The sequence below is a fragment of the Manihot esculenta genome, chromosome 12 (assembly GCF_001659605.2).
Source record: "Manihot esculenta cultivar AM560-2 chromosome 12, M.esculenta_v8, whole genome shotgun sequence".
In the NCBI taxonomy this organism is placed as follows: domain Eukaryota; kingdom Viridiplantae; phylum Streptophyta; class Magnoliopsida; order Malpighiales; family Euphorbiaceae; genus Manihot; species Manihot esculenta.
Genome location: NC_035172.2, coordinates 17,558,794 through 17,583,804, shown reverse-complemented (window position 1 = coordinate 17,583,804; position 25,011 = coordinate 17,558,794). Strand labels below are relative to the sequence as shown.

General features: G+C 43.2%; 1 protein-coding gene across 1 annotated transcript; it reads left to right on the top strand.

Annotated features, from left to right (window-relative positions):
• LOC110627939 (putative disease resistance protein RGA1) lies at positions 1–25,004 on the top strand. Its single transcript, XM_021774352.2, has 3 exons — positions 1–341; positions 22,452–24,681; positions 24,828–25,004. The coding sequence occupies exon 2, from the start codon at positions 22,598–22,600 to the stop codon at positions 24,536–24,538; it is 1,941 nt and encodes a 646-aa protein (XP_021630044.1). The 5' UTR covers positions 1–341; positions 22,452–22,597; the 3' UTR covers positions 24,539–24,681; positions 24,828–25,004.
• Positions 25,005–25,011: the final 7 nt, after the last annotated feature.

The following is a 25,011-nucleotide window of genomic DNA, read 5'->3' as shown; positions in this document are numbered from 1 at the left end:
TCATACTCAAATAAAAATCAAAATCCACAAAAATGGCAATAGAGTCATTCGCTTTTAATATTGCTGAGAAAGTGTTGGAGAAGATAGCATCCCATAGCTACCAAGAGATATGTTTTGCATGGGGCTTGAAAGCAGAACTCAAAAAGCTTGAAGATATCTTGTTGACTGTGAAAGCTGTGCTAATGGATGCTGAGGAGAAGCAAGTGAATGACCATCAACTGCGGTTGTGGTTGGCTAAGCTTAAGGATGCTCTTTATGATGCTGAGGATGTGCTTGATGAATTTGAATGTGAAGATCAGAGAAGACGAATGCTTCAATTGTATGGAACCACCTGCAAAAAGGTACGAGGCGCCCGATTTAGTTTTATTTTGAAATTTCATGTGATCGTGTTAATTAGAATTGAAATATAATTCTCTATTTTTTTAAAAATTAATTGAAGTACATTTTTAAATAAAAATATTATCATATTAATATAATTCAACAATATAAATCAATTTAATTCAATTTAAAAAATACAACAAGATCAGAATTATAATTATTTTTATTTTATCTTTGATATTTGAATTATATTATACATACATAAACTTATTATGTATTACAAATTGAAATTAATTTTTAAAATATATTTTTATATTATTATAAAAAATTTATTATTTAATTTTTATAATATAAAAAAATTCATTAATTAATTTTTTAATTTAAAAAAAAATCTTTTATATTTTAAAAAATCTACTAATTAGTTCTTTGATTAGTTTTAATTATTAAATATATAACTATTTAATTCCTGTGATATAAAAAACTCATTAGTTAGTACTTTAATTTTGTAAAAATACATACTAATTAATCTCTCCATATTAAAAATATTTATAATTTTGTGAAAGGAAAATTTACTATTTAGTTTATATGATATGAGAAAACTCATTAGATAATCTTTTTGTTTTGAAAAGTACATTAAGCGTCTTTAAGGTATTAAAAATATATTAATTAGTTGTTTCATTAATTTTAATTATTAAATATTCTACTATTTAGTCATTATAATAAGAGAATTTATTAGTTAGTTTTTAATTTTATAAAAATATCTACTAATTAGTTCTTTCATATTAAGGATATTTGAAATATTTTTTTATAACATTTAACAGTTAAAATCGATGGAGGGATTAATTAGTAGATTTTTTAAAATTTCAAATACATTTTGATATAAATTTTTTAAAATAAATAGATGGATTAGTGTGTTTTGATATAGTAAATAGTAATTTTTACTTTTATAGTATTTATTGACTAAAATTAATGAAAAAATTAATTAATAGACTTATTAAAATCTCAAAAATATTTTAATATATTTTTCAAAATCGAAATACTATCTAATAAATTTTTTTTATATTACAGAGATCAAATAATAATTTTTTATTACAATATCATATACTATATAATATAATTTATTATTTATTTTTATGTATAACTATTTATAAAATTACTTATATATTTATTTTATTTTTAAATATCATATTTTTAAAAAATATTTTATTGTTTAATTTTATATAAATTATTAAAAAAATCATTTTTAAAAAATAAATAACAAAAAAAAAAAACTTATGACCACTGGGCTTCTCCATCCCATCATGAGGCCGGGCCGATAGTAGCAGCTCACAATCAGGAGGCTCCTAAGCCCTCGAATAATCCGGGTGTAACGCCTCGGAAAACCGGACCGCTACCGGCGCTAGGATCCGGGTCGACTTAAGACCGCCGGGACCCGTAGCAAGCCTGACATATAACCTGTAAACCTGTATAATCCCAAACATGATCAACAATATGCATAAAAATTAAAACTTTTCTTCATACATACTGTCATCAACTAACTCAACCTGTACATACTCTGAACATATACATAACATAGTCCCTCTGTGGGATCTCATCAAGCCTTAAAGGCAAAACAACCTGTGTTGAGTTAGTTTACATAAACATCATAACATAAGATCATGTATATACAAAAGGGATTAACAATATATTATGGTCAAGCACAACTCTATCCTCAATAACCTCATTACATAACATCCTGAATATGTTTACATTTCATCATAATACAATTGTCATGTCCACAAACTAACTATTACATACATATGACTTTTTCTCTTCTTGCCTTCTCTATCTATCCCGTACCTGCAAACCTGGGGGTTAGGGGAGAGGGGTGAGCTAGATGCCCAGTGAGTAGAACTATAAAAAGAATATTTAAAACATGCTATCATGAAATGCGTCACTGCACAAACAAATCACACCACGGATGGACTGATTCAAAAATCCTTCAACTCCATGCCCGGCCCTATTATGGGCACCACAGGACTTCGTATTGCCCGGCCCTATTATGGGCACCACAGGACTTCGTACTCGGAGTTATTGCCCGGCCCTATTATGGGCACCACAGGACTTCGTATTGCCCGGCCCTATTATGGGCACCACAGGACTTCGTATACAGAAGGCTAATGAATCATCCTAATGTCCATCCACTATCATCTATCACAACAATACAATGCGGCATAGTCGTGAATTCTAATGCAACCAACCTATAATATGATCATGATGCATGAAGCATGATAAAAGCATTTCATTTCTTAAATTAAAAGGTTAAGTTTAGTTCCACTCACCTCTGGCTGACTCTGACACACTCTGTAGCAGCTGGCTCACTGCTGGGGTCCTTGGTTCCTCGGGTCCGAACCTACACAGGTGGACTCCAATGAGGGACCAAACATACAAAAACATAACTCTAATATATTCCCCAAAAACCCCCTAAAACATCCTGAAAATATCACGTAGAGATATGCATGGAGTGGCTGAACAGGGCACTTTCAGCGGCACCTTCGGCGGCCGAAAGTGCCAGACAGAGACGAAAGTCTCTTTTCGGGGGCAACTTCGGCAGCCGAAAGGCCTGCCTCCCCAGCCATGTTCGGCGGCCGAAAGTGCCTTCGGCTGCCGAACCTGGTTTCTGCCAAAGGGCAGAAACTTGGCTCTTTTGTGCATTTTCGCCTCCAAACTCACCAATCATGCATATACCTCAACCAAATCATGCATACAAGTTCCTAGGGGCCTCAAAACATCAAATGCCCCAACTACAACACTTCAAGCATACTTAAACATGCCACATTGTTCAAAAATCACATAAAACCTAACATTTGCTTAAAAACTCATACAACCCTATACATGCCATTCTACCCCATAAAATCACTTAAAACTTACTTAAAACATATAAGGAGCTTAAGATCGGCCCTTACCTCTTGAAGATCGAGAGGGAGACGACCTAAACTTGGAGATCCACGAAAATGAGCTCCTGAGTTCCCAAAGCTCCAAAACTTGGTTTAAATGTTCAAAACTTGCAATGTGAGTTTAAAACTCAAGAAAAATGGAAGAGATTTGGAGGAAGAACACTAGATTTGCAAAGGGAAGGTCGGAAGCTCGCTGTGGCCGAAAATGGGAGAAAGCTCGCCCATTTCGGCTAAGTGCCCCTTTTATAGGTGGCTGGCCAGGCCACGTTCGGGGGCCGAAAGTGCCTCCGCATCCATGCAATGTTCGGCGGCCGAACTTGACTTTCGGCGGCCGAACCTGGACTGCCCTCACTCATGCTTTCGGGGGCCTAACGTGCCTCCAAAACGCATGCATGTTCGGCGGCCGAACTTGACTTTCGGCGGCCGAACCTGGGTTTTCCTCCAAAGACTTTTCATGTTAAAATCTTTAAATTTTCATATTTAAAACCATGAAATACTCTAAAACATTTTATGAAAACATGTTTCTACCCTACTAGAGGTTTCCGACATCCGAGATTCCACCGGACGGTAGGAATTCCGATACTGGAGTCTAGCCGGGTATTACATTCTCCCCCCCTTAAGAACATTCGTCCCCGAATGTTCCTCACTAGCACACATAGCATGGCAAAGAACATAACACACATACAAGGCACATAAACACATAGGGATCTAACCTTAAAAGAGATGAGGGTACTGCTGGAGCATAGACTCCCGTGTCTCCCAAGTGCATTCTTCCAAGTTGTGGTGGTTCCACAGGACTTTCACCATCGGGATTTCCTTGTTTCTTAACTTTCTGATCTGGGTGTCTATGATCCGCACTGGCTGTTCAACATAGGTGAGATCCTCTTGGACCTCCACATCAGGCTCACTAAGAACCTTGCTCGGATCTGACACAAACTTCCTCAACATTGAAACATGGAAAACCGGATGGATTCTTTCCATCGAAGCAGGTAAATCCAGCTTGTACGACACATTCCCAATCTTTTGCAAGATTTCAAAGGGTCCGATGTATCGTGGGGCTAGTTTACCTTTCTTCCCGAAGCGAACCACTCCCTTCATTGGAGACACCTTGAGCAATACCAGATCCCCCTCTTGAAACTCTAACTGTCTTCTGCGGACGTCTGCATAGCTCTTCTGTCTGCTTGCAGCAGTCTTGATTCTTTCTCTGATTATGGGTACCACCCTGCTGGTGATCTCTACTAACTCAGGCCCTGCCAAGGCCTTTTCTCCAACTTCCTCCCAGCAAACAGGTGATCTGCACTTCCTTCCGTACAAAGCTTCATATGGAGCCATCCCGATGCTAGCATGATGGCTGTTGTTGTAGGCAAACTCCACCAAAGGTAGATGCTGCCTCCAAGAACCGCCAAAGTCTAGCACACACATTCTGAGCATATCCTCGATAGTCTGGATGGTCCTTTCTGACTGTCCATCAGTCTGGGGGTGGAAGGCAGTACTGAAATCCAACCTAGTACCCTTGGCATTCTGCAGACTCCGCCAAAACCTGGAGGTGAACTGGGGCCCTCTATCTGACACTATAGAAACAGGAACCCCATGCAGTCTGACTATCTCGTCCACATATACCTGCGCCAACTTGTCCACAGAATAACCACTCCTGACAGGGATGAAGTGAGCAGATTTGGTGAGTCTGTCCACAATCACCCATATGGAGTCCAATCTGTTGGACGTCGCCGGTAACCCCACTACGAAGTCCATAGCTATATTTTCCCATTTCCATTCTGGAATAGGTAGCGGGTTAAGCATTCCAGCCGGCTTCTGATGTTCCAGCTTCACCCTCTGACATACTTCGCAGGCCGACACAAACTGTGCCACTTCTCTCTTCATAGTTGGCCACCAATAAACTTTCTTCAGATCTTGATACATCTTGGTGGCTCCGGGGTGAATGCTGTATCTTGCATTATGAGCCTCTCTCAAAATGTCTCCTTTTAGCCCAATGTCATCTGGTACACATAGTCTGCTCCCAAAGCGGAGGATCCCCTTGCTGTCGAATCTGAACTCACTATCATTGCCTGACTGAACAGTCCTGGCAATCTTCACTAACTCCGGGTCCTCATGCTGTTTCTGAGCCACCTGCTCCAGAAACACGGGTGCTACTCTCATCTGGGCCACTAAGGCACCTGTACCAGACAACTCCAACTGTAGACCTTCCTCAATAAGCTTGTAGAACTCCTTCACCACTGGCCTCCTCTCTGCCGATATGTGGGATAGACTGCCTAGTGACTTCCGGCTTAGGGCGTCTGCCACGACATTCGCCTTACCCGGATGATACTGAATCTTGCAATCATAGTCACTCAGCAACTCTACCCATCTCCTCTGTCTCAAATTCAAATCTCTTTGACTCAGGATGTACTGCAGGCTTTTATGATCTGTGAAGATCTCACATTTTACCCCATAGAGGTAGTGCCTCCACATCTTGAGTGCAAAGATTACTGCTGCCATCTCAAGGTCATGTGTGGGGTAATTCAACTCATGCTTCTTTAGCTGCCTAGAAGCATAAGCGATCACCCTCTCCTTCTGCATTAGTACACAACCCAGTCCCACACGGGACGCATCACAAAAGACCGTAAAGTCCTCATCACTAGATGGCAGAGCTAAAACTGGTGCTGAAGTCAACCTCTTCTTAAGCTCTTCGAAACTCTCCTCGCACTGGTCGGTCCATAGAAACTTCTGATTCTTCCTGGTTAGTCTGGTCAGAGGAGCTGCTATCTTTGAGAAGTCCTGAACGAACCTCCTGTAGTAACCTGCCAAACCCAAGAAACTTCTAATCTCTGTCACTGAAGTGGGTCTAGGCCAGTTAGCCACAGTTTCTGTCTTCTTGGGATCTACCTCAATACCATTCTCTGACACTACATGCCCCAAGAACGAAATGCTCCTCAGCCAGAACTCACATTTAGAGAACTTGGCATACAAGCCATGTTCCCTCAAAGTCTGCAAGACCAACCTCAGATGATGGGCATGCTCCTCTGCATTCCTGGAATACACTAAGATATCATCTATGAAGACAATAACGAAGTGATCCAGGTACTGGCTAAACACTCGGTTCATGAGGTCCATGAATGCTGCAGGGGCGTTAGTTAACCCGAACGGCATTACAAGGAACTCAAAATGCCCATATCTGGTCCTGAAAGCCGTCTTTGGCACATCCTCATCCCTTATCCTTAGCTGATGGTACCCCGATCTTAGATCTATTTTGGAGAAACAACCCGCTCCTGCTAGCTGGTCGAATAGATCATCGATCCTTGGCAGAGGGTACCTATTCTTGGTAGTGACTTTGTTCAACTGCCTGTAGTCGATACAAAGTCTAAGGGATCCATCCTTCTTCCTCACAAACAAGACCGGAGCACCCCAAGGTGAGGTACTCTGTCGGATGAAACCCTTTTCTACCAGCTCTTGCAATTGCTCTTTCAACTCCTTTAACTCGGCTGGAGCCATCCTGTAGGGAGGGATAGAGATCGGTCTAGTTCCAGGCACCAACTCTATCTCAAACTCTATCTCCCTAGCAGGTGGTAAACCTGGAAGCTCATCAGGAAAGACATCCTGAAACTCTCTGACAACTGGCACCGAGGCCGGCTCCTTGACCTGACTGTCTAGCTCTCTCACATGAGCTAAGTACCCCTGACATCCCTTCCTAAGCAACCTACGAGCCTGAAGAGCTGATATCAGACCTCTAGGTGTGCCCCTTTTGTCTCCTCTGAAGACGACCTCTGACCCGTTCTGATCTCTGAACCTGACTACCTTGTCCCTGCAGTCCAAGGTAGCACCATGGGTAGATAGCCAATCCATCCCTAGAATGACGTCAAAGTCTGTCAAATCTAGAACCACAAGGTCGGCGGAGAGGCATCTTCCCTCAATAAAAACTGGACTGTACTGGCAGACTGACACTGCCACTGACGGGTCACACTTGGGTCCACTGACCCATAGGGGACACTCTAACCCAGAGACTATCAGACCTAACCTCTCAACGGCTCTCGGAGCAATAAATGAATGAGATGCACCCGGGTCCATTAATGCATACACATCAGAACACCCAATGACGAGATTACCTGACACCACGGTGTTGGATGTGTTAGCCTCCTGCTGAGTCATGGTGAAGATCCTGGCTGGAGCTGATGGACCTTCACCTCGGGAATCAGAAGAAGAGGCTGCCCCTCTCCCTCTACCTCTGCCACTGCCCTGAGTTGTGGCGGGAACTGCTGGCTGTGCCATACTACCAGAAGCTGTCTGCTGGGGCTGGCCCATAAAAGGCGCTCTAGGACAATCCCGAGCTTTGTGTCCCTCCTGTCCACATCTGAAACATGCATTAGTCCCAGCTCGACACACTCCCTTGTGCGGTCTTCCACATCTCTGGCATTCTGTACCATCTGAGCCTGAGCTCGAGCCACCGCCAAATCCCAGACCGGATTTCAACTTATTCCAAAACTTATTCTTCTTCGGCTTCTTGGTGGTGCTATCCCACCTCTTCTTACCTGAGCTCTGAGAAGAGAAACCTGGTCCTCCTCTGCTTGGGGTCTTAACCCCTGAAGACTGGGTCACTGATTGCTTCACTGACCCCTCAACTATAGCACTTGCTTCCATTCTTCGAGCCATATCCACCACAGTGTGAAAACTTTCTCTCTCAGCTGACTGAACCAACGAGGAGTACCTGGAATGCAGCTTCATAACATATTTCTTGGCTTTCTTCGTATCTGAATCTAGAGCTTGCCCGGAAAAAGGCAATAGCTCCAAGAATTTATCTGTGAACTCCTCTACACTCATGTGCTCTGACTGCCTCAGTTGCTCAAACTCAATCATTTTCAGTTCTCTAGAACTGTCTGGAAAAGCCCATCCAGCGAACTCATTCGCGAATTCTTCCCATGTCATACCGTCTAGTCTCGGGTCCACATAACACTTGAACCATTCCCGTGCCTTCTTGCACTTTAAAGTGAACCCTGCCATCTGAATGGCCCTGCTGTCACTTGCCCCTAGCTCATCAGTTATTGTCTTCACCACTCTCAGATACTCAAAGGGGTCATCCCCTGACTTGTATTTGGGAGCATCTAGCTTGAGGTAGTCTGTCATCTTTACCTTGCTCCCATCGACTGAGCTAGGTCTAGGAGGTTGAGTAACTGGGGCTGCTGGTTCTGTAGGTGGTGGAGGTGGAGGTGCAGCATTCCCCGAGGTGGGGTTCGCCGGGTTTGGATAGAAGGGTGAGGGTGGATAAGCTGGGTACTGTGTATAGGGTGGATAGAAAGGTGGATAAGGCATGTAGGTAGGGTAGGGGTTAAAGCTGGAGTAATCCGATGTGCCCCCCATCGGATACCCTGAACCCTGTGGGAAGGGCGGATAATGGGGTGGAAAACCATACCCCGAGGCCTGAACGCCTCCCTGTGACTCCCCTGTCCCTTCTTCCTGCATGCTCACATCTAGGTTCCCATCCCTCCTCTGATCCTCTTCCATAACCTCCCTCACATCTGAAGAACTTCCTCCTCTATCTGTCCCCCTCCTGCTAGCATCAAAAGACCTTCTAGGGTCCCTTGACACTCTCTCTCTGTTGGCTCTACAAGACATTGCCCTAGGCAATGTAGGAGGACGGGCGCTCGTGCCCTCATCCTCAGGTGGCACTCCAGTCAATCGTGCAGATCGACGAGTTCCTCTCATTTTATTCTCTGAAAAACAGCTCATAACAAGCAAACATTAGCATCATATGGTTCATGTGGGCACACATGAACCCTCATCACATACATCACATAGCATAGCATATCATCAATGCACATGTACAAAATCATGGCATTTCACATCATCATACAAGACAGGACTCAACATCCTATCCTAGTGGACATGACCTTCCTATTGTGCTTGACCTTCTATAACCTTTATGAGCCCGACACTCTAGGTCCGACCATATGAACCTAGGGCTCTGATACCATTCTGTAACGCCCCGGAAAACCGGACCGCTACCGGCGCTAGGATCCGGGTCGACTTAAGGCCGCCGGGACCCGTAGCAAGCCTGACATATAACCTGTAAACCTGTATAATCCCAAACATGATCAACAACATGCATAAAAATTAAAACTTTTCTTCATACATACTGTCATCAACTAACTCAACCTGTGCATACTCTGAACATATACATAACATAGTCCCTCTGTGGGATCTCATCAAGCCTTAAAGGCAAAACAACCTGTGTTGAGTTAGTTTACATAAACATCATAACATAAGATCATGTATATACAAAAGGGATTAACAATATATTATGGTCAAGCACAACTCTATCCTCAATAACCTCATTACATAACATCCTGAATATGTTTACATTTCATCATAATACAATTGTCATGTCCACAAACTAACTATTACATACATATGACTTTTTCTCTTCTTGCCTTCTCTATCTATCCCGTACCTGCAAACCTGGGGGTTAGGGGAGAGGGGTGAGCTAGATGCCCAGTGAGTAGAACTATAAAAAGAATATTTAAAACATGCTATCATGAAATGCGTCACTGCACAAACAAATCACACCACGGATGGACTGATTCAAAAATCCCTCAACTCCATGCCCGGCCCTATTATGGGCACCACAGGACTTCATATTGCCCGGCCCTATTATGGGCACCACAGGACTTCGTATTGCCCGGCCCTATTATGGGCACCACAGGACTTCGTACTCGGAGTTATTGCCCGGCCCTATTATGGGCACCACAGGACTTCGTATTGCCCGGCCCTATTATGGGCACCACAGGACTTCGTATACAGAAGGCTAATGAATCATCCTAATGTCCATCCACTATCATCTATCACAACAATACAAAGCGGCATAGTCATGAATTCTAATGCAACCAACCTATAATATGATCATGATGCATGAAGCATGATAAAAGCATTTCATTTCTTAAATTAAAAGGTTAAGTTTAGTTCCACTCACCTCTGGCTGACTTTGACACACTCTGTAGCAGCTGGCTCACTGCTGGGGTCCTTGGTTCCTCGGGTCCGAACCTACACAGGTGGACTCCAATGAGGGACCAAACATACAAAAACATAACTCTAATATATTCCCCAAAAACCCCCTAAAACATCCTGAAAATATCACGTAGAGATATGCATGGAGTGGCTGAACAGGGCACTTTCGGCGGCACCTTCGGCGGCCGAAAGTCCTGGACAGAGACGAAACTCAGGTAGGTTCGGCGGCACCTTCGGCGGCCGAAAGTGCCAGACAGAGACGAAAGTCTCTTTTCGGGGGCAACTTCGGCAGCCGAAAGGCCTGCCTCCCCAGCCATGTTCGGCGGCCGAAAGTGCCTTCGGCTGCCGAACCTGGTTTCTGCCAAAGGGCAGAAACTTGGCTCTTTTGTGCATTTTCGCCTCCAAACTCACCAATCATGCATATACCTCAACCAAATCATGCATACAAGTTCCTAGGGGCCTCAAAACATCAAATGCCCCAACTACAACACTTCAAGCATACTTAAACATGCCACATTGTTCAAAAATCACATAAAACCTAACATTTGCTTAAAAACTCATACAACCCTATACATGCCATTCTACCCCATAAAATCACTTAAAACTTACTTAAAACATATAAGGAGCTTAAGATCGGCCCTTACCTCTTGAAGATCGAGAGGGAGACGACCTAAACTTGGAGATCCACGAAAATGAGCTCCTGAGTTCCCAAAGCTCCAAAACTTGGTTTAAATGTTCAAAACTTGCAATGTGAGTTTAAAACTCAAGAAAAATGGAAGAGATTTGGAGGAAGAACACTAGATTTGCAAAGGGAAGGTCGGAAGCTCGCTGTGGCCGAAAATGGGAGAAAGCTCGCCCATTTCGGCTAAGTGCCCCTTTTATAGGTGGCTGGCCAGGCCACGTTCGGGGGCCGAAAGTGCCTCCGCATCCATGCAATGTTCGGCGGCCGAACTTGACTTTCGGCGGCCGAACCTGGACTGCCCTCACTCATGCTTTCGGGGGCCTAACGTGCCTCCAAAACGCATGCATGTTCGGCGGCCGAACTTGACTTTCGGCGGCCGAACCTGGGTTTTCCTCCAAAGACTTTTCATGTTAAACTCTTTAAATTTTCATATTTAAAACCATGAAATACTCTAAAACATTTTATGAAAACATGTTTCTACCCTACTAGAGGTTTCCGACATCCGAGATTCCACCGGACGGTAGGAATTCCGATACCGGAGTCTAGCCGGGTATTACACCGGGCCCAACCCGTTCATCCTTCAGACTGGATTTCTATTTGAGTCACTTGATCAGGCCGACCAAGCCCAGTTCAGCCTTAAAGCCAGACCTCCCTGGGTTCCGGTCCTTTTTCCTCAAATCCAGGCACGGGAAGAAATGATTGCTGGTCCAGTCATTTCGCAGCCCTGTCCACCCACGCGCCGAAGGGAATTAAATGCTTGCCTGATACAGGGATGGTCCTGAGGTCATCTATACGTACGAACCTGCAACAAGGGGTAGGTGGTCCTATAGCGGAATGGTCATCTCGCGTGAGGAAAGGAAAGAGTATAAAAGGGAGGAAATACCCTCCTCTAGGGCTAAGTTTTTCTAAGTTCACAAAACCCTTGTAAAACCCTATCTTTCTGGATCTCAGATCATCAATTGGCACCGTCTGTGGGAAATACGAAGGAGATCTTTTCATCGCCAGAATTCCACTCTAAACACACCCACTGAGATCCACGATGGCTGACCACAATGAAAACAACACCGTTAATACCCCAAACAACGAAACATCGATTCCCTTCGACCCCTCGCCAAGCTTGGTAGAGAACGTGCCTGGAACTGCTCTATCCAATCAAGACCTTCAAACCATGGCCCTCCAACTACAAAATACCGCTCACTGGTTGGGGCAGATGATGCAACAAAGGGGCCTTAACACCCCGGTGAATGTGTTGTTGGTGGTAGAAGAACCCAGAACCAATGAACCTCACCGACCTACCCTCAACCCTCCTCAAACATCTAGCCGAGAAACAGGAGAGAGAAGCAGGAGAGCCGGTGGAGAAGTAGAGCTAGAAGCAAGAGTGCACGGAAGGAGGGTGAGGGAGTTGATTGAGAATGACGAAGCCGACAGTTATTCTGTCGGAACAACCAAGTGGACGAGAAGCGAAGCAGAGGAGGAGGAGCACCGCCGGGAAAAGAAACCCAAGCAGGAGGAGGAAAGTGTAGACCAAAAGCTGCAAAAGATTAAAGAGCAGCTCTTAGCCGAGTTGGGAACGAAGGATCAGAATCAAACTCTCTTGCCCACCTCTTCACCCTTCTCGAAGTGGGTGCAGCAGGAGATCGTTCCCAAGAAGTTTATGATGCCTCCTATGGCAGCATATGACGGGGCTGGCAACCCGAGGGAGCATGTTCTCAACTACAAAACTTTTATGGAGTTGCAGACTCTGTCGGATGCCTTGATGTGCAAGGTATTCCCTACAACTCTGACAGGACCAGCGCGGGCGTGGTTTAACAGCCTGGAGGCGGGGAGCATCAGGAGTTTCGGGGATCTGGCTAACGCCTTCATCAGCCGGTTCATAGCCAGAGTACCAGCAGAGAGAAAGACTAGTGACTTGGAGACGGTCAAGCAGAGGAAGGATGAATCGTTGAGGGAGTACGTGGCCCGTTTCAACACAGAGGCCCTATAGATCCCCAAACTAGACGAGAGTCGGGCGGTAGAGGCCATGCAGAAAGGGACGACCTCGCCCGAGTTCTTTGGCTTGTTGAGCAGAAAACTCCCGACCTCACTAGCAGAGCTCATGAAGAGGGCGAAGAAATACATAAGGCAGATGATGCCTTAATGACGAGCAGGTTAGCTAAAGGGGCAGAAGATAGAGGAAAAGCCCGCAAAGAAAAGAGGTCGGAGAGACAGGAGAAGAAGCAAGGCAGAAGGCCTGAAACTTACAGACAGCCCTGGGAGCGAAGAGACCAAAGACCCCACCCTCCAAGGGTCCCAGAGCAGAAATCGCTCCCTCCGTGGATTCCAGAGAGCCTAACCCCGCTCAACGCCTCCAGAGCCGAGGTGCTCATGGCAGTACAGGACAAGGAGTTCCTTCAATGGCCCAGACCTATGAAAGCTGAAGCAAACCAGCGAGATCCTGAAAAATATTGCCAGTATCATCGTACACACGGCCATGACACCAACAACTGCTACAAGCTGATTGCTGAGATTGAGAGGCTCATAAAAAGGGGACATCTCAGAAACTTCATAAAGAAGCCGGAGGGACAGAGGCCTCAGCCTAACCCGACAGCCCAAGCACCGAGGAAAGCGGGAGCCGGACCGGTGAATGATGGGTCCAGTGGGACCATCAACATGATTGTTGGAGGCACAAGAGGTCGGATGAGCTGAAGGGGGAAGAAGAGGAGTCGTGAGGGGGAAAACAACAATGCCGAGGTTATGCAAGTCGTCGAGCACTCTCCATTGGTCATCACTTTCTCTCCGGAGGATGCTCAGGGTGTTCAGATGCCTCACGATGACGCTTTGGTAATTGAAACCGTCATCCACAACTACCGGGTGAAGAAAATCTTGGTGGATGACGGGAGCAAGGTGAATCTGCTGCCATACCGGGTCTTCCAGCAGATGAGAATTCCTGAGGAGCAATTAGTCCGGGACCAGGCCCCAGTGAAAGGGATCAGAGGAATCCCGGTGCTGGTGGAGGGTAAAGTAAAGCTGGCTCTCACTTTAGGAGAGGCACCAAGGACTCACACTCACTATGCGGTGTTCTTAGTAGTCAAACTCCCATTGAGCTACAATGCAATTCTGGGGAGGCCTGCGCTGTTTGACTTTGAGGCCATAACCAGCATCAGATATCTGGCTATGAAGTTCCCAACAGAGGCAGGAGTGGGTGTAGTCAGAGGAAGTCAGGAGGAGGCCGGAGCAGTGTATCTGGCCACGGTATCAGAGCCGAGCTCGGTAGCAGAAAGGCTAGACTCAGAAGTCCTGGAGGTTAGGGACGAGAAGAAGGAGGCTAGAACAGAGCCGGTCGGAGAGCTTGAGACTTTTCCCTTATCAGAAGCAGAGACAGATAAAGTCTTCAGTCTCAACGCCGGCCTCACTGAAGAACAAAAAACTGAAGTCATGGCCTTGATCCGAGGTCACACGTCGAGCTTCGCCTGGAAGCCTTCTGACATGCCCGGGATTGACCCCGAGGTGATGACGCACAAGTTGAACGTCCTCCCTGAAGCTAGACCAGTGAAACAGAAGAAAAGGGTGGTAGGAAGGGAGAAGCAACAGGCCACCAGGGAGGAAGTACGGAAGTTAGAAGAGGCAGGCTTTATCAGGGAAGTCATGTACCCGCAGTGGTTAGCAAATCCTGTATTAGTCAAAAACGCCAATGGCAAATATAGGATGTGCATAGATTTTACTTACCTGAATCAGGCCTGTCCTAAAGATTGTTATCTCCTCCTTGATATTAATAAAATGGTCGACAACACGGTCGGTTTTAATTATATGTCGTCTTTGGATGCTATGTCTGGGTATCACCAAATTCCAATGGACAGGTCGGATGAAGAAAAAACCTCGTTCATAACGGAAGATGGGACCTACTGCTATAAGGCCATGCCCTTCAGGCTGAAGAATGCCGGGGCAACATACCAAAGACTGATGAACAAGATTTTCAAAAATCAGATTGGCAGAAACGTAGAAGTGTATGTGGATGATATGGTGGTCAAAGGCCCAACATTCCAACAGCACATGGTAGATCTGAAGGAGGTATTTGAGGTGCTCGAACAGTACATAATGAGGCTGAACCCAGCGAAATGTGCTTTCTTCATCAGGGGAGGAAAATTCCTGGGGTACATGGTAAGTGGGAAAGGCATTGAGCCCAATCCCGAGAAAGTTGAAGCTATCTTGAACATGCCAGAGCCAACTTGCGTAAGAGATGTCCAGAGACTTATCGGGAGAGTGGTGGCGCTCAATCATTTCATGTCGAGGTCGGCCGAAAGATGCTTGCCGTTTTTTAAGAAGTTGAGAAAAGTGTCGAACTTCGAATGGACCGAAGATTGCCGAGAAGCCTTCAAAGTGCTCAAAAGCTATCTTAGCTCGCCTCATATTCTCAGCAGCCCATTGGAAGGAGAAGAACTCCTGATTTATCTATCAGCCTCGGAACAGGCCATCAGCGTTGTACTGGTAAGGATAGAAGGAGGAGAGCAGAAGCCGATTTTCTATGTCAGCAAGGTACTTAAAGATGCCGAGATCAGATATTTAAACATCGAGAAGATTGCATACGCTTTGCTGCTAGCGATTCGGAAGTTCAGGGTCTATCTGGAAAGCCTCCAGGGGGTAGTGATGACAGATCAACCTCTGAAGAAGATTCTGCACAGACCGGAAACCTCAGGTCGGATGTTGGCTTGGTCTGTTGAAATTAGTCCTTATTGTCTGGAGTATCAACCTCGGACAGCTATAAAATCTCAGGCCCTGGCTGACTTCATAGCAGAATGTTCATTTAATGAAGAATGAAAGGAACAGGGCGAACTAGCTTCTGAAGCGCAGGAGAACGAGACGGAGGGGCAGTTCTCCCGGGAATTCTACTGGAAACTATACGTAGATGGGGCATCAGGCGCCGGGGCAGTGGAGCCGGCATAATGTTGAAAGGACCTGGAGAGTTTAAGGTCTGCTACGCCCTGCGCCTAGAATTCAGGGCCTCCAATAATGTGGCAGAATATGAAGCCTTAATAAATGGAATGTTGGTAGCAATGGAAGTAGGGGCGACCGACCTCGAAGTTAATAGTGACTCCCAGCTGGTGATTAATCAGATAACTGGGGCATATCAGGCCAGAGACCCAACCATGCAAAATTACCTGGCAAAGGCAAAAGCCATAGAAGCCGAGCTCAAGGGTAGGGGAGTCACAGTTAAATACCAAAAAATACCCCGGGAGGAGAATGAGGAAGCAGACTTGCTCAGTCGGTTGACCAAAGAAGAACTAGAACAACTTCCTGATGAGGTATACATACAGTATGTCAGCACGCCTACTTTTAATAAAACAATCACTGTATTTCAGGTGGAGCAAAATCAGACCTGGATGACCCCGTACCTGGAATACCTGGAAAAAGGAAAGCTCCCTGAAGACAAGGGTGAAGCAAAAAAGATAGCAGCTCGCGCCGTCAACTATCAAGTAGTAAGGGGGACTTTGTACAGAAGGGGGAAATCCAGCACGTGGCCTTGCTGTGTGAGCCCGGAGGAGGAATAAAGATGATGGAAGAGATATACAGGGGAATGTGCGGAGCTCACGAAGGAGCGAAAACGCTCTCGAATAAGATATTCAGGCAGGGATACTACTGGCCCATTGTTAAAAAAGAGGCATAAGAGTTCGTCTAGAGATGCGATGTATGCTAGAGGTTCGCCAACGCCATTAATGTCCCAGCCACTCCTCAGTCCAGCATATCCAGCCTGTGGCCGTTCTCACAATGGGGAATAGACATCCTGAGACCCTTTCCCAAAACCACGGGGCAGAAAAAGTTTGTGGTGGTGGCTGTGGAGTACTTCTCAAAATGGCCAGAGGCGAAGGCAATCCCCACAATCACAGCCCGCAAGATGATAGACTTTGTATGGGAGAACATCATCTGCAGGTTTGGCATACCGAGGGTGCTCATCTCAGACAACGGCAGGCAATTTGACTGCAGCGCCTTCAGAGCATTTACGGCAAACATGGACATATGGCACAAATTCTCCTTAGTAGCCCATCCTCAAACCAACGGTCAAACAGAAGTCACCAACAGAGCTATCCTCCAGGGATTGAAAAAACGGCTGGATGGGGCAAAGGCAAACTGGGCAAAAGAACTCAATAGCATCTTGTGGACACTCCGAACTAGCCCCAGGTTGTCCACTAAAGAAACGCCTTTTGCACTCGCATTTGGCACTGAAGCCGTAGTCCCAATTGAGTTACAAGTCCCTACACATCGGGTCCAGTTTCATGATGAGAACGTGAATAGTGATAAGCTGAGAAGTAATCTCGATGCCCTGGAGGAAGTCAGGGAAGAAGCCCAAATCCGAACTGCCGCTTATCAACAAAGAGCTGCCCATTATTACAATCAAAGGGTCAGAGAAAGAAGCCTGAAGGTAGGGGACTTGGCCCTGTGAAACCTAGAAGCTACAGGAAAAAGAGCGGCGGTAGGCAAGTTAGCACCGACCTGGGAGGGCCCGTTTAGAATAGCAAAAGTAGTCAAGCCTGGGGTATATCGAATTGAAGATATGGAGGGAAACCCTGAACCCCACGCCTGGAATATCCAACACCTGAAGAGGTACTTCCCTTAAAATGTTTGTAAAGAAAAGTATTGTGCTCCAAAAACATGAATGAATGGAATAACACCATTTTTTTTGGCAAAACAATGTTATCTCTATTACTGTACGTATTAACTCTCTCTGAAAAAAGAAAAGAACAGATCCCAGAAGATCTCAGTAAGGCAGGTGACCGGGCTCCCAAAGTGCCCCCGTCACTACAAAACGGGCTGAGATGACGAAACAATGCTAAGGCTACAGAGCCCGAATTTCACAAAAGACCTCAAGGAGTAACAAGACTAGGATCCCTAAGATCTCCTGGAACAAAACGGCCGGTGAGATCCTTAAAGGACTCCCGGAGCAAAAAACGGTCGGTGAGATCCTTAAAGGACTCCCGGAGCAAAAACGGCCGGTGAGATCCTTAAAGGACTCCCGGAGCAAAAAACGGCCGGTGAGATCCTTAAAGGACTCCCGGAGCAAAAACGGCCGGAGAGATCCTTAAAGGACTCCCGGAGCAAAAACGGCCGGAGAGGTCCTTAAAGGTCTCCTGGAGCAAAAACGGCCGGTGAGATCCTTAAAGGACTCCCAGAGCAAAAAACGGCCGGTGAGATCCTTAAAGGTCTCTCGGAGCAAAAGCAGCCGGTGAGATCCCCGAGATCTCCCGGAGCAAAAATGGCCGGTGAGATCCCCAGGATCTCTCGGAGCAAAGCTAGACTCCGACCTCCCAAAGGAGCTCGGGACCTAAAAGGAAGAGACTCTGATCTCACAGCCAAAGGAGGCAAAGTGACATGGCGACCTCAAAAAGATACTAAAGCAGATATAAAAAGTCTAAATCTGAACTCGGATTACAGGCTAGTAAGAACACCGACCCCAAAGATTGATTGATGGCCCTAAACCAGCTCAGCTAGCCTAAAGAAAGATCTAAGCGGCAAAGGACCCAGCCGAGGCATGTCCGAGAACTGAATCATCAGACGAAAGACGACAAGGAACCAAAAGTGCCGACCTGAAAACATGAACTCAGAAAACCAAGCTAAAGAAAGCCGAGCTCAGAAAGCTTAAAAATCAAAACTGAAGAAAACACACCTCCTATAAGCTAAGAAAAAGTCCAAAGGCGTGAGCAGATAAGGCCTCAGCCTCAAATCCTGCCAGAACAGAGCTGAAACTAAGAAGGCTAGCCCTGTTTATCCCCTTAAAAGGTACATGATCCATTTTATTTTGATTATACAAAAAGCTATACGCCTAAAGATCATATGCATGAAATAATGAAAAGAAAATTGAGGACGACTGGTCAATTGTTAAAAACTGAACCCAGGCTGAGGACTTAATGGGGTCAAAACCCGTAAAGGAACACAGCTCAGAGTCCTATCCTTACGATAAATCCAGCTCGAAAAAGGCCTACAGGTGAGAAGGCCCCTGTGAAATTGAAGAAATTTACAAGCCGGAAGCCAAGTCTTGGGCAAAGTCTTCAGCCCAGATTGTGTTTGGAATAGTTTAGATAGCTCGGTGGAGTATTAAAAAATAGACAAAGGCAAAAACAATTCAAGCATAAAACACAAGACAGGAAGTAACTCAAGTATGAACATGAAGTAAGAGACAGAAATAAATTTTCATTAAAAGAAAAGTATATTACAGCTTATTCTCATCACCTACACGTGATAGAAGAAAAACCGTCCTTAAAGGACTTACGTGCCTAGGGGCACTATCATCTACATAATCTGCATTCATGCTATCTACATTGCTGATTGTGGAAGACCCAACACTGTCTGGTTCAGACCTCCCAGTACCCTCAAAAGGAGATTCAAGCCGGATAAAAGAAAACCTTCAACGACAACAGATGGGATATGACACTTGGCAAATTCAATAGCATTGTCACCCTTTTACTTACCTAAAGCAGCACAAAAAGGCCGGCAAAGCATTCTGAAGGGCAATGAAACAAGTGAATGTTGCAAACCTACACACATACTATGTTGGACTAATTTTAGCAAATCGCCCTAACTTCCTGATTTAAACATAGCCATCAATGCATTGTCCCTACTTGCATATTTATAAGCTAAACTTTGAATATCACGGAACACGTATCGAAAAGCATCAATGGAAGCTTGACTGAGTGTAGCAGATCTCTGTTTCTCATAGCACAAGCGCTCTACATCAAAATCGATAGCAAACTGATCATCTTCACCATTTCTAGCAAGGAAATCCTGACTCGAATCTACCATGATCTGCTTCATATTACCTATGTGAGCCGCATCTTGTATTCCACAATAAACTTCAGAAATCATGTTATTCCCTGAATTTGAGTCAGGGGCAGGCACTTCGGTAAGGGCAGGACGCTTGCCTCCGACCTCCTCCGCTACACTCCCGCCATATGCAGAACCGAACTCCCTCTCCTCTTCAACCTGAACACCCTTAATTGGGGCCCCCTGAACATTCCTTCCAGGCGCGATCTTAGTCTCGCGTGCAAAGACCTTCACCTCAACTTGAGTGACCGAGCCCGACGAGCTGCAGCTTGGCGACCTTGAAGATTTAGCATTTCGAGGGCCCGGCTTCGGAGCTCGGGCAGGAGCAGGGGAAGGAGGCCGGAAAGACGACTTGGACGATCTTACTTCGGCCATGTGTTGGGAGGTCTCCCCCCTCGATCGCACCATTGAGGAGGCGCCCGAGGCGGTATTCATGTCTTACCAGGAGAGCACGAAATTCTTAGAGGGCTTAATCTGATCCATTTTCATTTCAGAAGCTGCAAAAAATCCAAAATCGGGGCAAGTCAGATAACTTCTCAGCGAAAATCACCAAAGCGAGATTGAAATAGGACTCCAGGAGGGACAAAATAATGAGATCTTTGATCCATCTTGACCCCCCTGAAGAAGGCGATGAACAGACACGCCGTGGGCGTGAACCCCCAGCTCAGACAAGCATACTCGAAGGAAGGAAAAATCAAGCTCACATCCTTCTGAGAGTCTATTAAACCAGAAGGATGAAGGGCGAGGAGAACGATTCTCCCCTTCCGGCAAAGGGCACTAACGTTAAAAAGGGGAACATCCGGTATTTTCTAGGAATGAAGTTTCAGATGTTGAACGGGGTGATGCTAAACTCTAGGTTGCCTACATCCGAGAGATTAGAACTATCCCAGGTAAAAGAAGAAACGTACCGTGGAAATAAAGACAGGGGAACGCAGATAGCAGCGTGCACGAATGACCGAGAAAAGCAAAGACTGGGAGAAGACGAGGAAGATTTGGAAATCGATATGACGATAAGGTGAAAGAGTGTTCTGATGCAAGCTATATTTAGACGACGCGGTCATAATGATTCTCGGTATTTACCCTCTCACCAGTCGGGCAATAACTGATGAGAAGGTAAAGGGGCATTTGATGACCGCTGGGCTTCTCCATCCCATCATGAGGTCGGGCCGATAGTAGCAACCCACAACCAGGAGACTCCTAAGCCCTCGAATAATTCGGACCCAACCTGTTCATCATTCAGACTGGATTTCTATTTGAGTCACTTGATCAGGCCGGCCCAGCCCAGTTCAGCCTTAAAGCCAGACCTCCCTGAGTTCCGGTCCTTTTTCCTCAAACCCGGGCACGGGAAGAAATGATTGCAGGTCCAGTCATTTCGCAACCCTGTCCACCCACGTGCCGAAGGGAATTAAATGCTTGCCTGACACAGAGATGGTCCTGAGGTCATCTATACGTACGAACCTGCAACAAGGGGTAGATGGTCCTATAGCGGAATGGCCATCTCGCGTGAGGAAAGGAAAGAGTATAAAAGGGAGGAAATACCCTCCTCTAGGGCTAAGTTTTTCTACGTTCATAAAACCCTTGTAAAACCCTATCTTTCTGGATCTCAGATCATAAAAAATTATTTTTAATTTTAAAAAAATAAAAAATAAAAACCCTATAATAATACCAAACACATCCTAAATTTTTCAATTTGAAAATCTTTAACGCTTTCAAAACAATAAAACATTTTTATAAAGATCAAACTTCAAAAATTGATAGACAAAAACAAATCCAATAACAAAATATAAAGATAGACGTCAAAATAATAAATAATTTTGATTGAGAGTATTGCTAATATGTTTTAGCAATACACTTTTTTTTTTTATTTTGCTATGATATTTTTCTTTAAATAATAAATGATTTTGATTGTCTTATTATTTTTCATTATTAATATTATTATTATCATAAAAAATATGCACTCTCGAAATTAATATTTATTGACCATTTAACAAATATTTTTCTTAAAATGATTACGTATTAAATTTTATTTATTAAAAGTTACTTTTTTTTTTGGAGAATAAAGAATTAACTTAAGAAAGGAAAATACATCAACTCTATAAACGAAGAAAGGAACAAAATAAAAAAATTTCTAAAATGTATTGCAAAGAGTAAAGGATATATTTTTTAGATTATTTGATTGGTTTAATTATTTTACGATTTAAAATAATATAAATAATAAAATAGTAAGTATTATTTAATTTTTAGTACTTCTTTTTAAAAATTGTGTCATAAAGTCCAATAAATTAAAATGATTATATTTAAAAATTTATAAAGTTAATATAATTACTATAAAAAATAATAAAACTGTATATAATATAAAAAAAAGGTATTTTGTTTTTAAAACTATGATTGGACGCATTCTCTAGCCAACTTTTACAATGATATTTTAGCAGTATTATGAAATTATTATCTTAATACTATTAAAATAACAGTTTGATAGGAGTTTAAAATTATTATAAAAAAAAGTACTTTTTAATTATACATAATAATATATTTTAACAAAAAATTTATTTGTTTAATAAAATTCTAATTTTAATGCTTGAAATCTGTTACTAAAAAATAAATAAATTATTATTTTATACTTAGCATGAAGTTAACAGTGTAGGCCAAATTTTAAATTATTATTATTGAGCCATGACTATATTTTTTACTAATATTTTACTGCTGCTACACTGTATATTTTTGGATTACAGGTGGGTCACTTTTTTTCATGTTCTAATCCAATTGCATTTCGTTTTAAAATGAGCGCAAAAGTAAAGCAAATAAGAGAAAGATTAGATAGATTGCAAGTCAGAAATCTAAATTTCATCTCACAGAACGATATGAAAGTAGGCATGTTATGCCTAGAGAAAGAGCACTCACTCACTCATTTGTACAAGCATCTGAAGTTATAGGTAGAGATGATGATAAAGAAAATATCATTAGACTTTTACAAGACTCTAGTGATAGCGAGCAAATCTCTATCATTTCTATTGTTGGAATTGGAGGGTTGGGGAAAACTTCACTCGCTAAATTTGTTTATAATGATGAAAGGGTAAGAAATCGTTTTCAACTTCAGATATGGGTTTGTGTATCAGAAGAATTTGACATAAAGATTTTGACAGAGAAAATTATTAAATCTACAGAAGACGGAATGAGACATTTAGAGAAGTTGAGTAAAATGGAAATGGATCAGTTACAAAGAATTTTGAGAGAAATCATTGGTGATAAGAAGTATTTGCTCATCTTAGATGATGTGTGGAATGATGACCCTATGAAATGGAACCAATTGAAAGAGCTCTTGTGTATGGGTGCCAATGGAAGCAAAATCTTAGTAACTACACGTAGTAATAAAGTAGCCTCCATTATGGGCACCATCCCAAAAGCATATGAGTTATGGGGTCTTCCTGAAGATGAGTGTGTGGCTTTGTTTACTAAATTTGCATTTAAAGAAGCCCAAGTGAAGAGATATCCAAACTTGTTAAAAATTGGGGTTGAAATTGTCAAAAAATGCAAAGGGGTTCCATTAGCAGTGAAGACATTAGCATCACTTCTTCTTCTGAATACTGATGAAAGTTATTGGAAGTCTATAAGAGATAGCGAGTTATGGAAGATAGAGCAGAAGGAAACTGATATTTTACCTGCTTTGAGATTAAGTTACGAGCAGTTGCCTGCTCATTTGAAAAAGTGCTTTGCTTATTGCTCTTTTTATCCAAAGGACTATGAATTCCATAACTGGGAATTAATTCAATTTTGGATGGCACATGGACTTCTTGAATCAGCCAACCAAGATGAAGAACCGGAAGATATTGGGTTGCGTTATTTTCAGGAGTTGGGATCTAGATCTTTTTTTCAAGATTTTGAGATTGTTGAGGACATATTGATTAAATGTAAAATGCATGATCTAGTACATGATCTTGCATTGTCATTGACACAAAATGAATTTTTAGCAATAGCCTCAAGCACCACACACATCTCACACAGTGTCCACCATTTGCTATTTCCCAACTCCGCTTTACTTCCCCAAGATCTTTCCACCCTTTTACAAGGTTTAGACCGTGTGCGAACTGCCATATTCCAGAGAGATGAAAAGAGTCCTAGCAGCCAATCAAACTTGGATTCATATTTATTGAGATTTCAATATTTGCGAATGTTGGATTTGGCTCATTCCAAATTAGAAATATCACTAGATTGGATTGGTGCTCTAAAGCATTTGAGATATCTCCATGTACATGGAAATTCTAGAATTAAAAAGCTTCCCAATTCCATTTGCAAGTTATACAATTTACAAACTTTACAATTATGTGTAGGTATTGAGGAGTTACCTAGTGATATAAGGTACTTGATCAACCTTAGATATCTAATGTTTTCCACAAAGCAGAAGTTTTTGCCAAAGAATGGAATAGGGTGCTTGACATCTCTGAGATTTTTGGGCATTGCTAACTGTGAAAACTTAGAACACTTGTTTGAAGATATGCAAGGCCTCAAACATCTTCGAACCCTAGTTATTTATGGTTGTGAAAGCTTAATCTCTTTGCCTCAAAGCATAAAGTACCTCACAGCATTAGAGATTCTTGCTATTGTCAATTGTGAAAACCTCAATTTGACATTGGAGGAAAATGAAAAAGATGATCATAAACACTTTGCTCAATTCAACCTTCAAAAGCTGATACTTAAGAAGTTACCAAAATTGGTGGATTTTCCAGAATGGTTTCTTCAAGGATCCTCCAACACTCTCCAGTTCTTAAAACTAGAAAGTTGTGAATATCTCAAAGAATTACCTGTGTGCATACAAATATAGCGTCTCTCCAGCAGTTAGAGATTGAAGATTGTGATGAATTGAGCGAAAGATGTGAACGTGGAAAAGGTGAAGATTGGTCCAAGATTGCTCATATTCCTAAAATTGTTATTAACGGTTCTGACATCGACTCATCAGATGATTAGGTATGTATAAATTATCTTTTCCCTTCATCTAAAATTATTATTTAAATTAAACTCTCCCTTTTTAATTTATATGCAATTGAAATGTTCTAATATATGCATATAATTTAAGGAAAAGATAATAATTTTATTTATATTTTCGATTCCAGGTCTATCTACTTCAGCTTCTGTTGTGCCTGTTGAGACTGGGAACCCAGATGAAAATGTGGCAATTGTTGAATCTAGTAATATTTGTATTTGATGTTGCATCGTAAAAAATTGCTAATACATGTGTATCTCTAAACTCTTGTTGCTTTTTATTTTTATATTGTAAACAGTGTCATACCTAATGCT

Bases quoted from the DNA above. Each gene is read 5' to 3' on its own strand.
- LOC110627939 (XM_021774352.2), top strand. From the start codon at position 22,598: ATGCCTAGAGAAAGAGCACTCACTCACTCATTTGTACAAGCATCTGAA.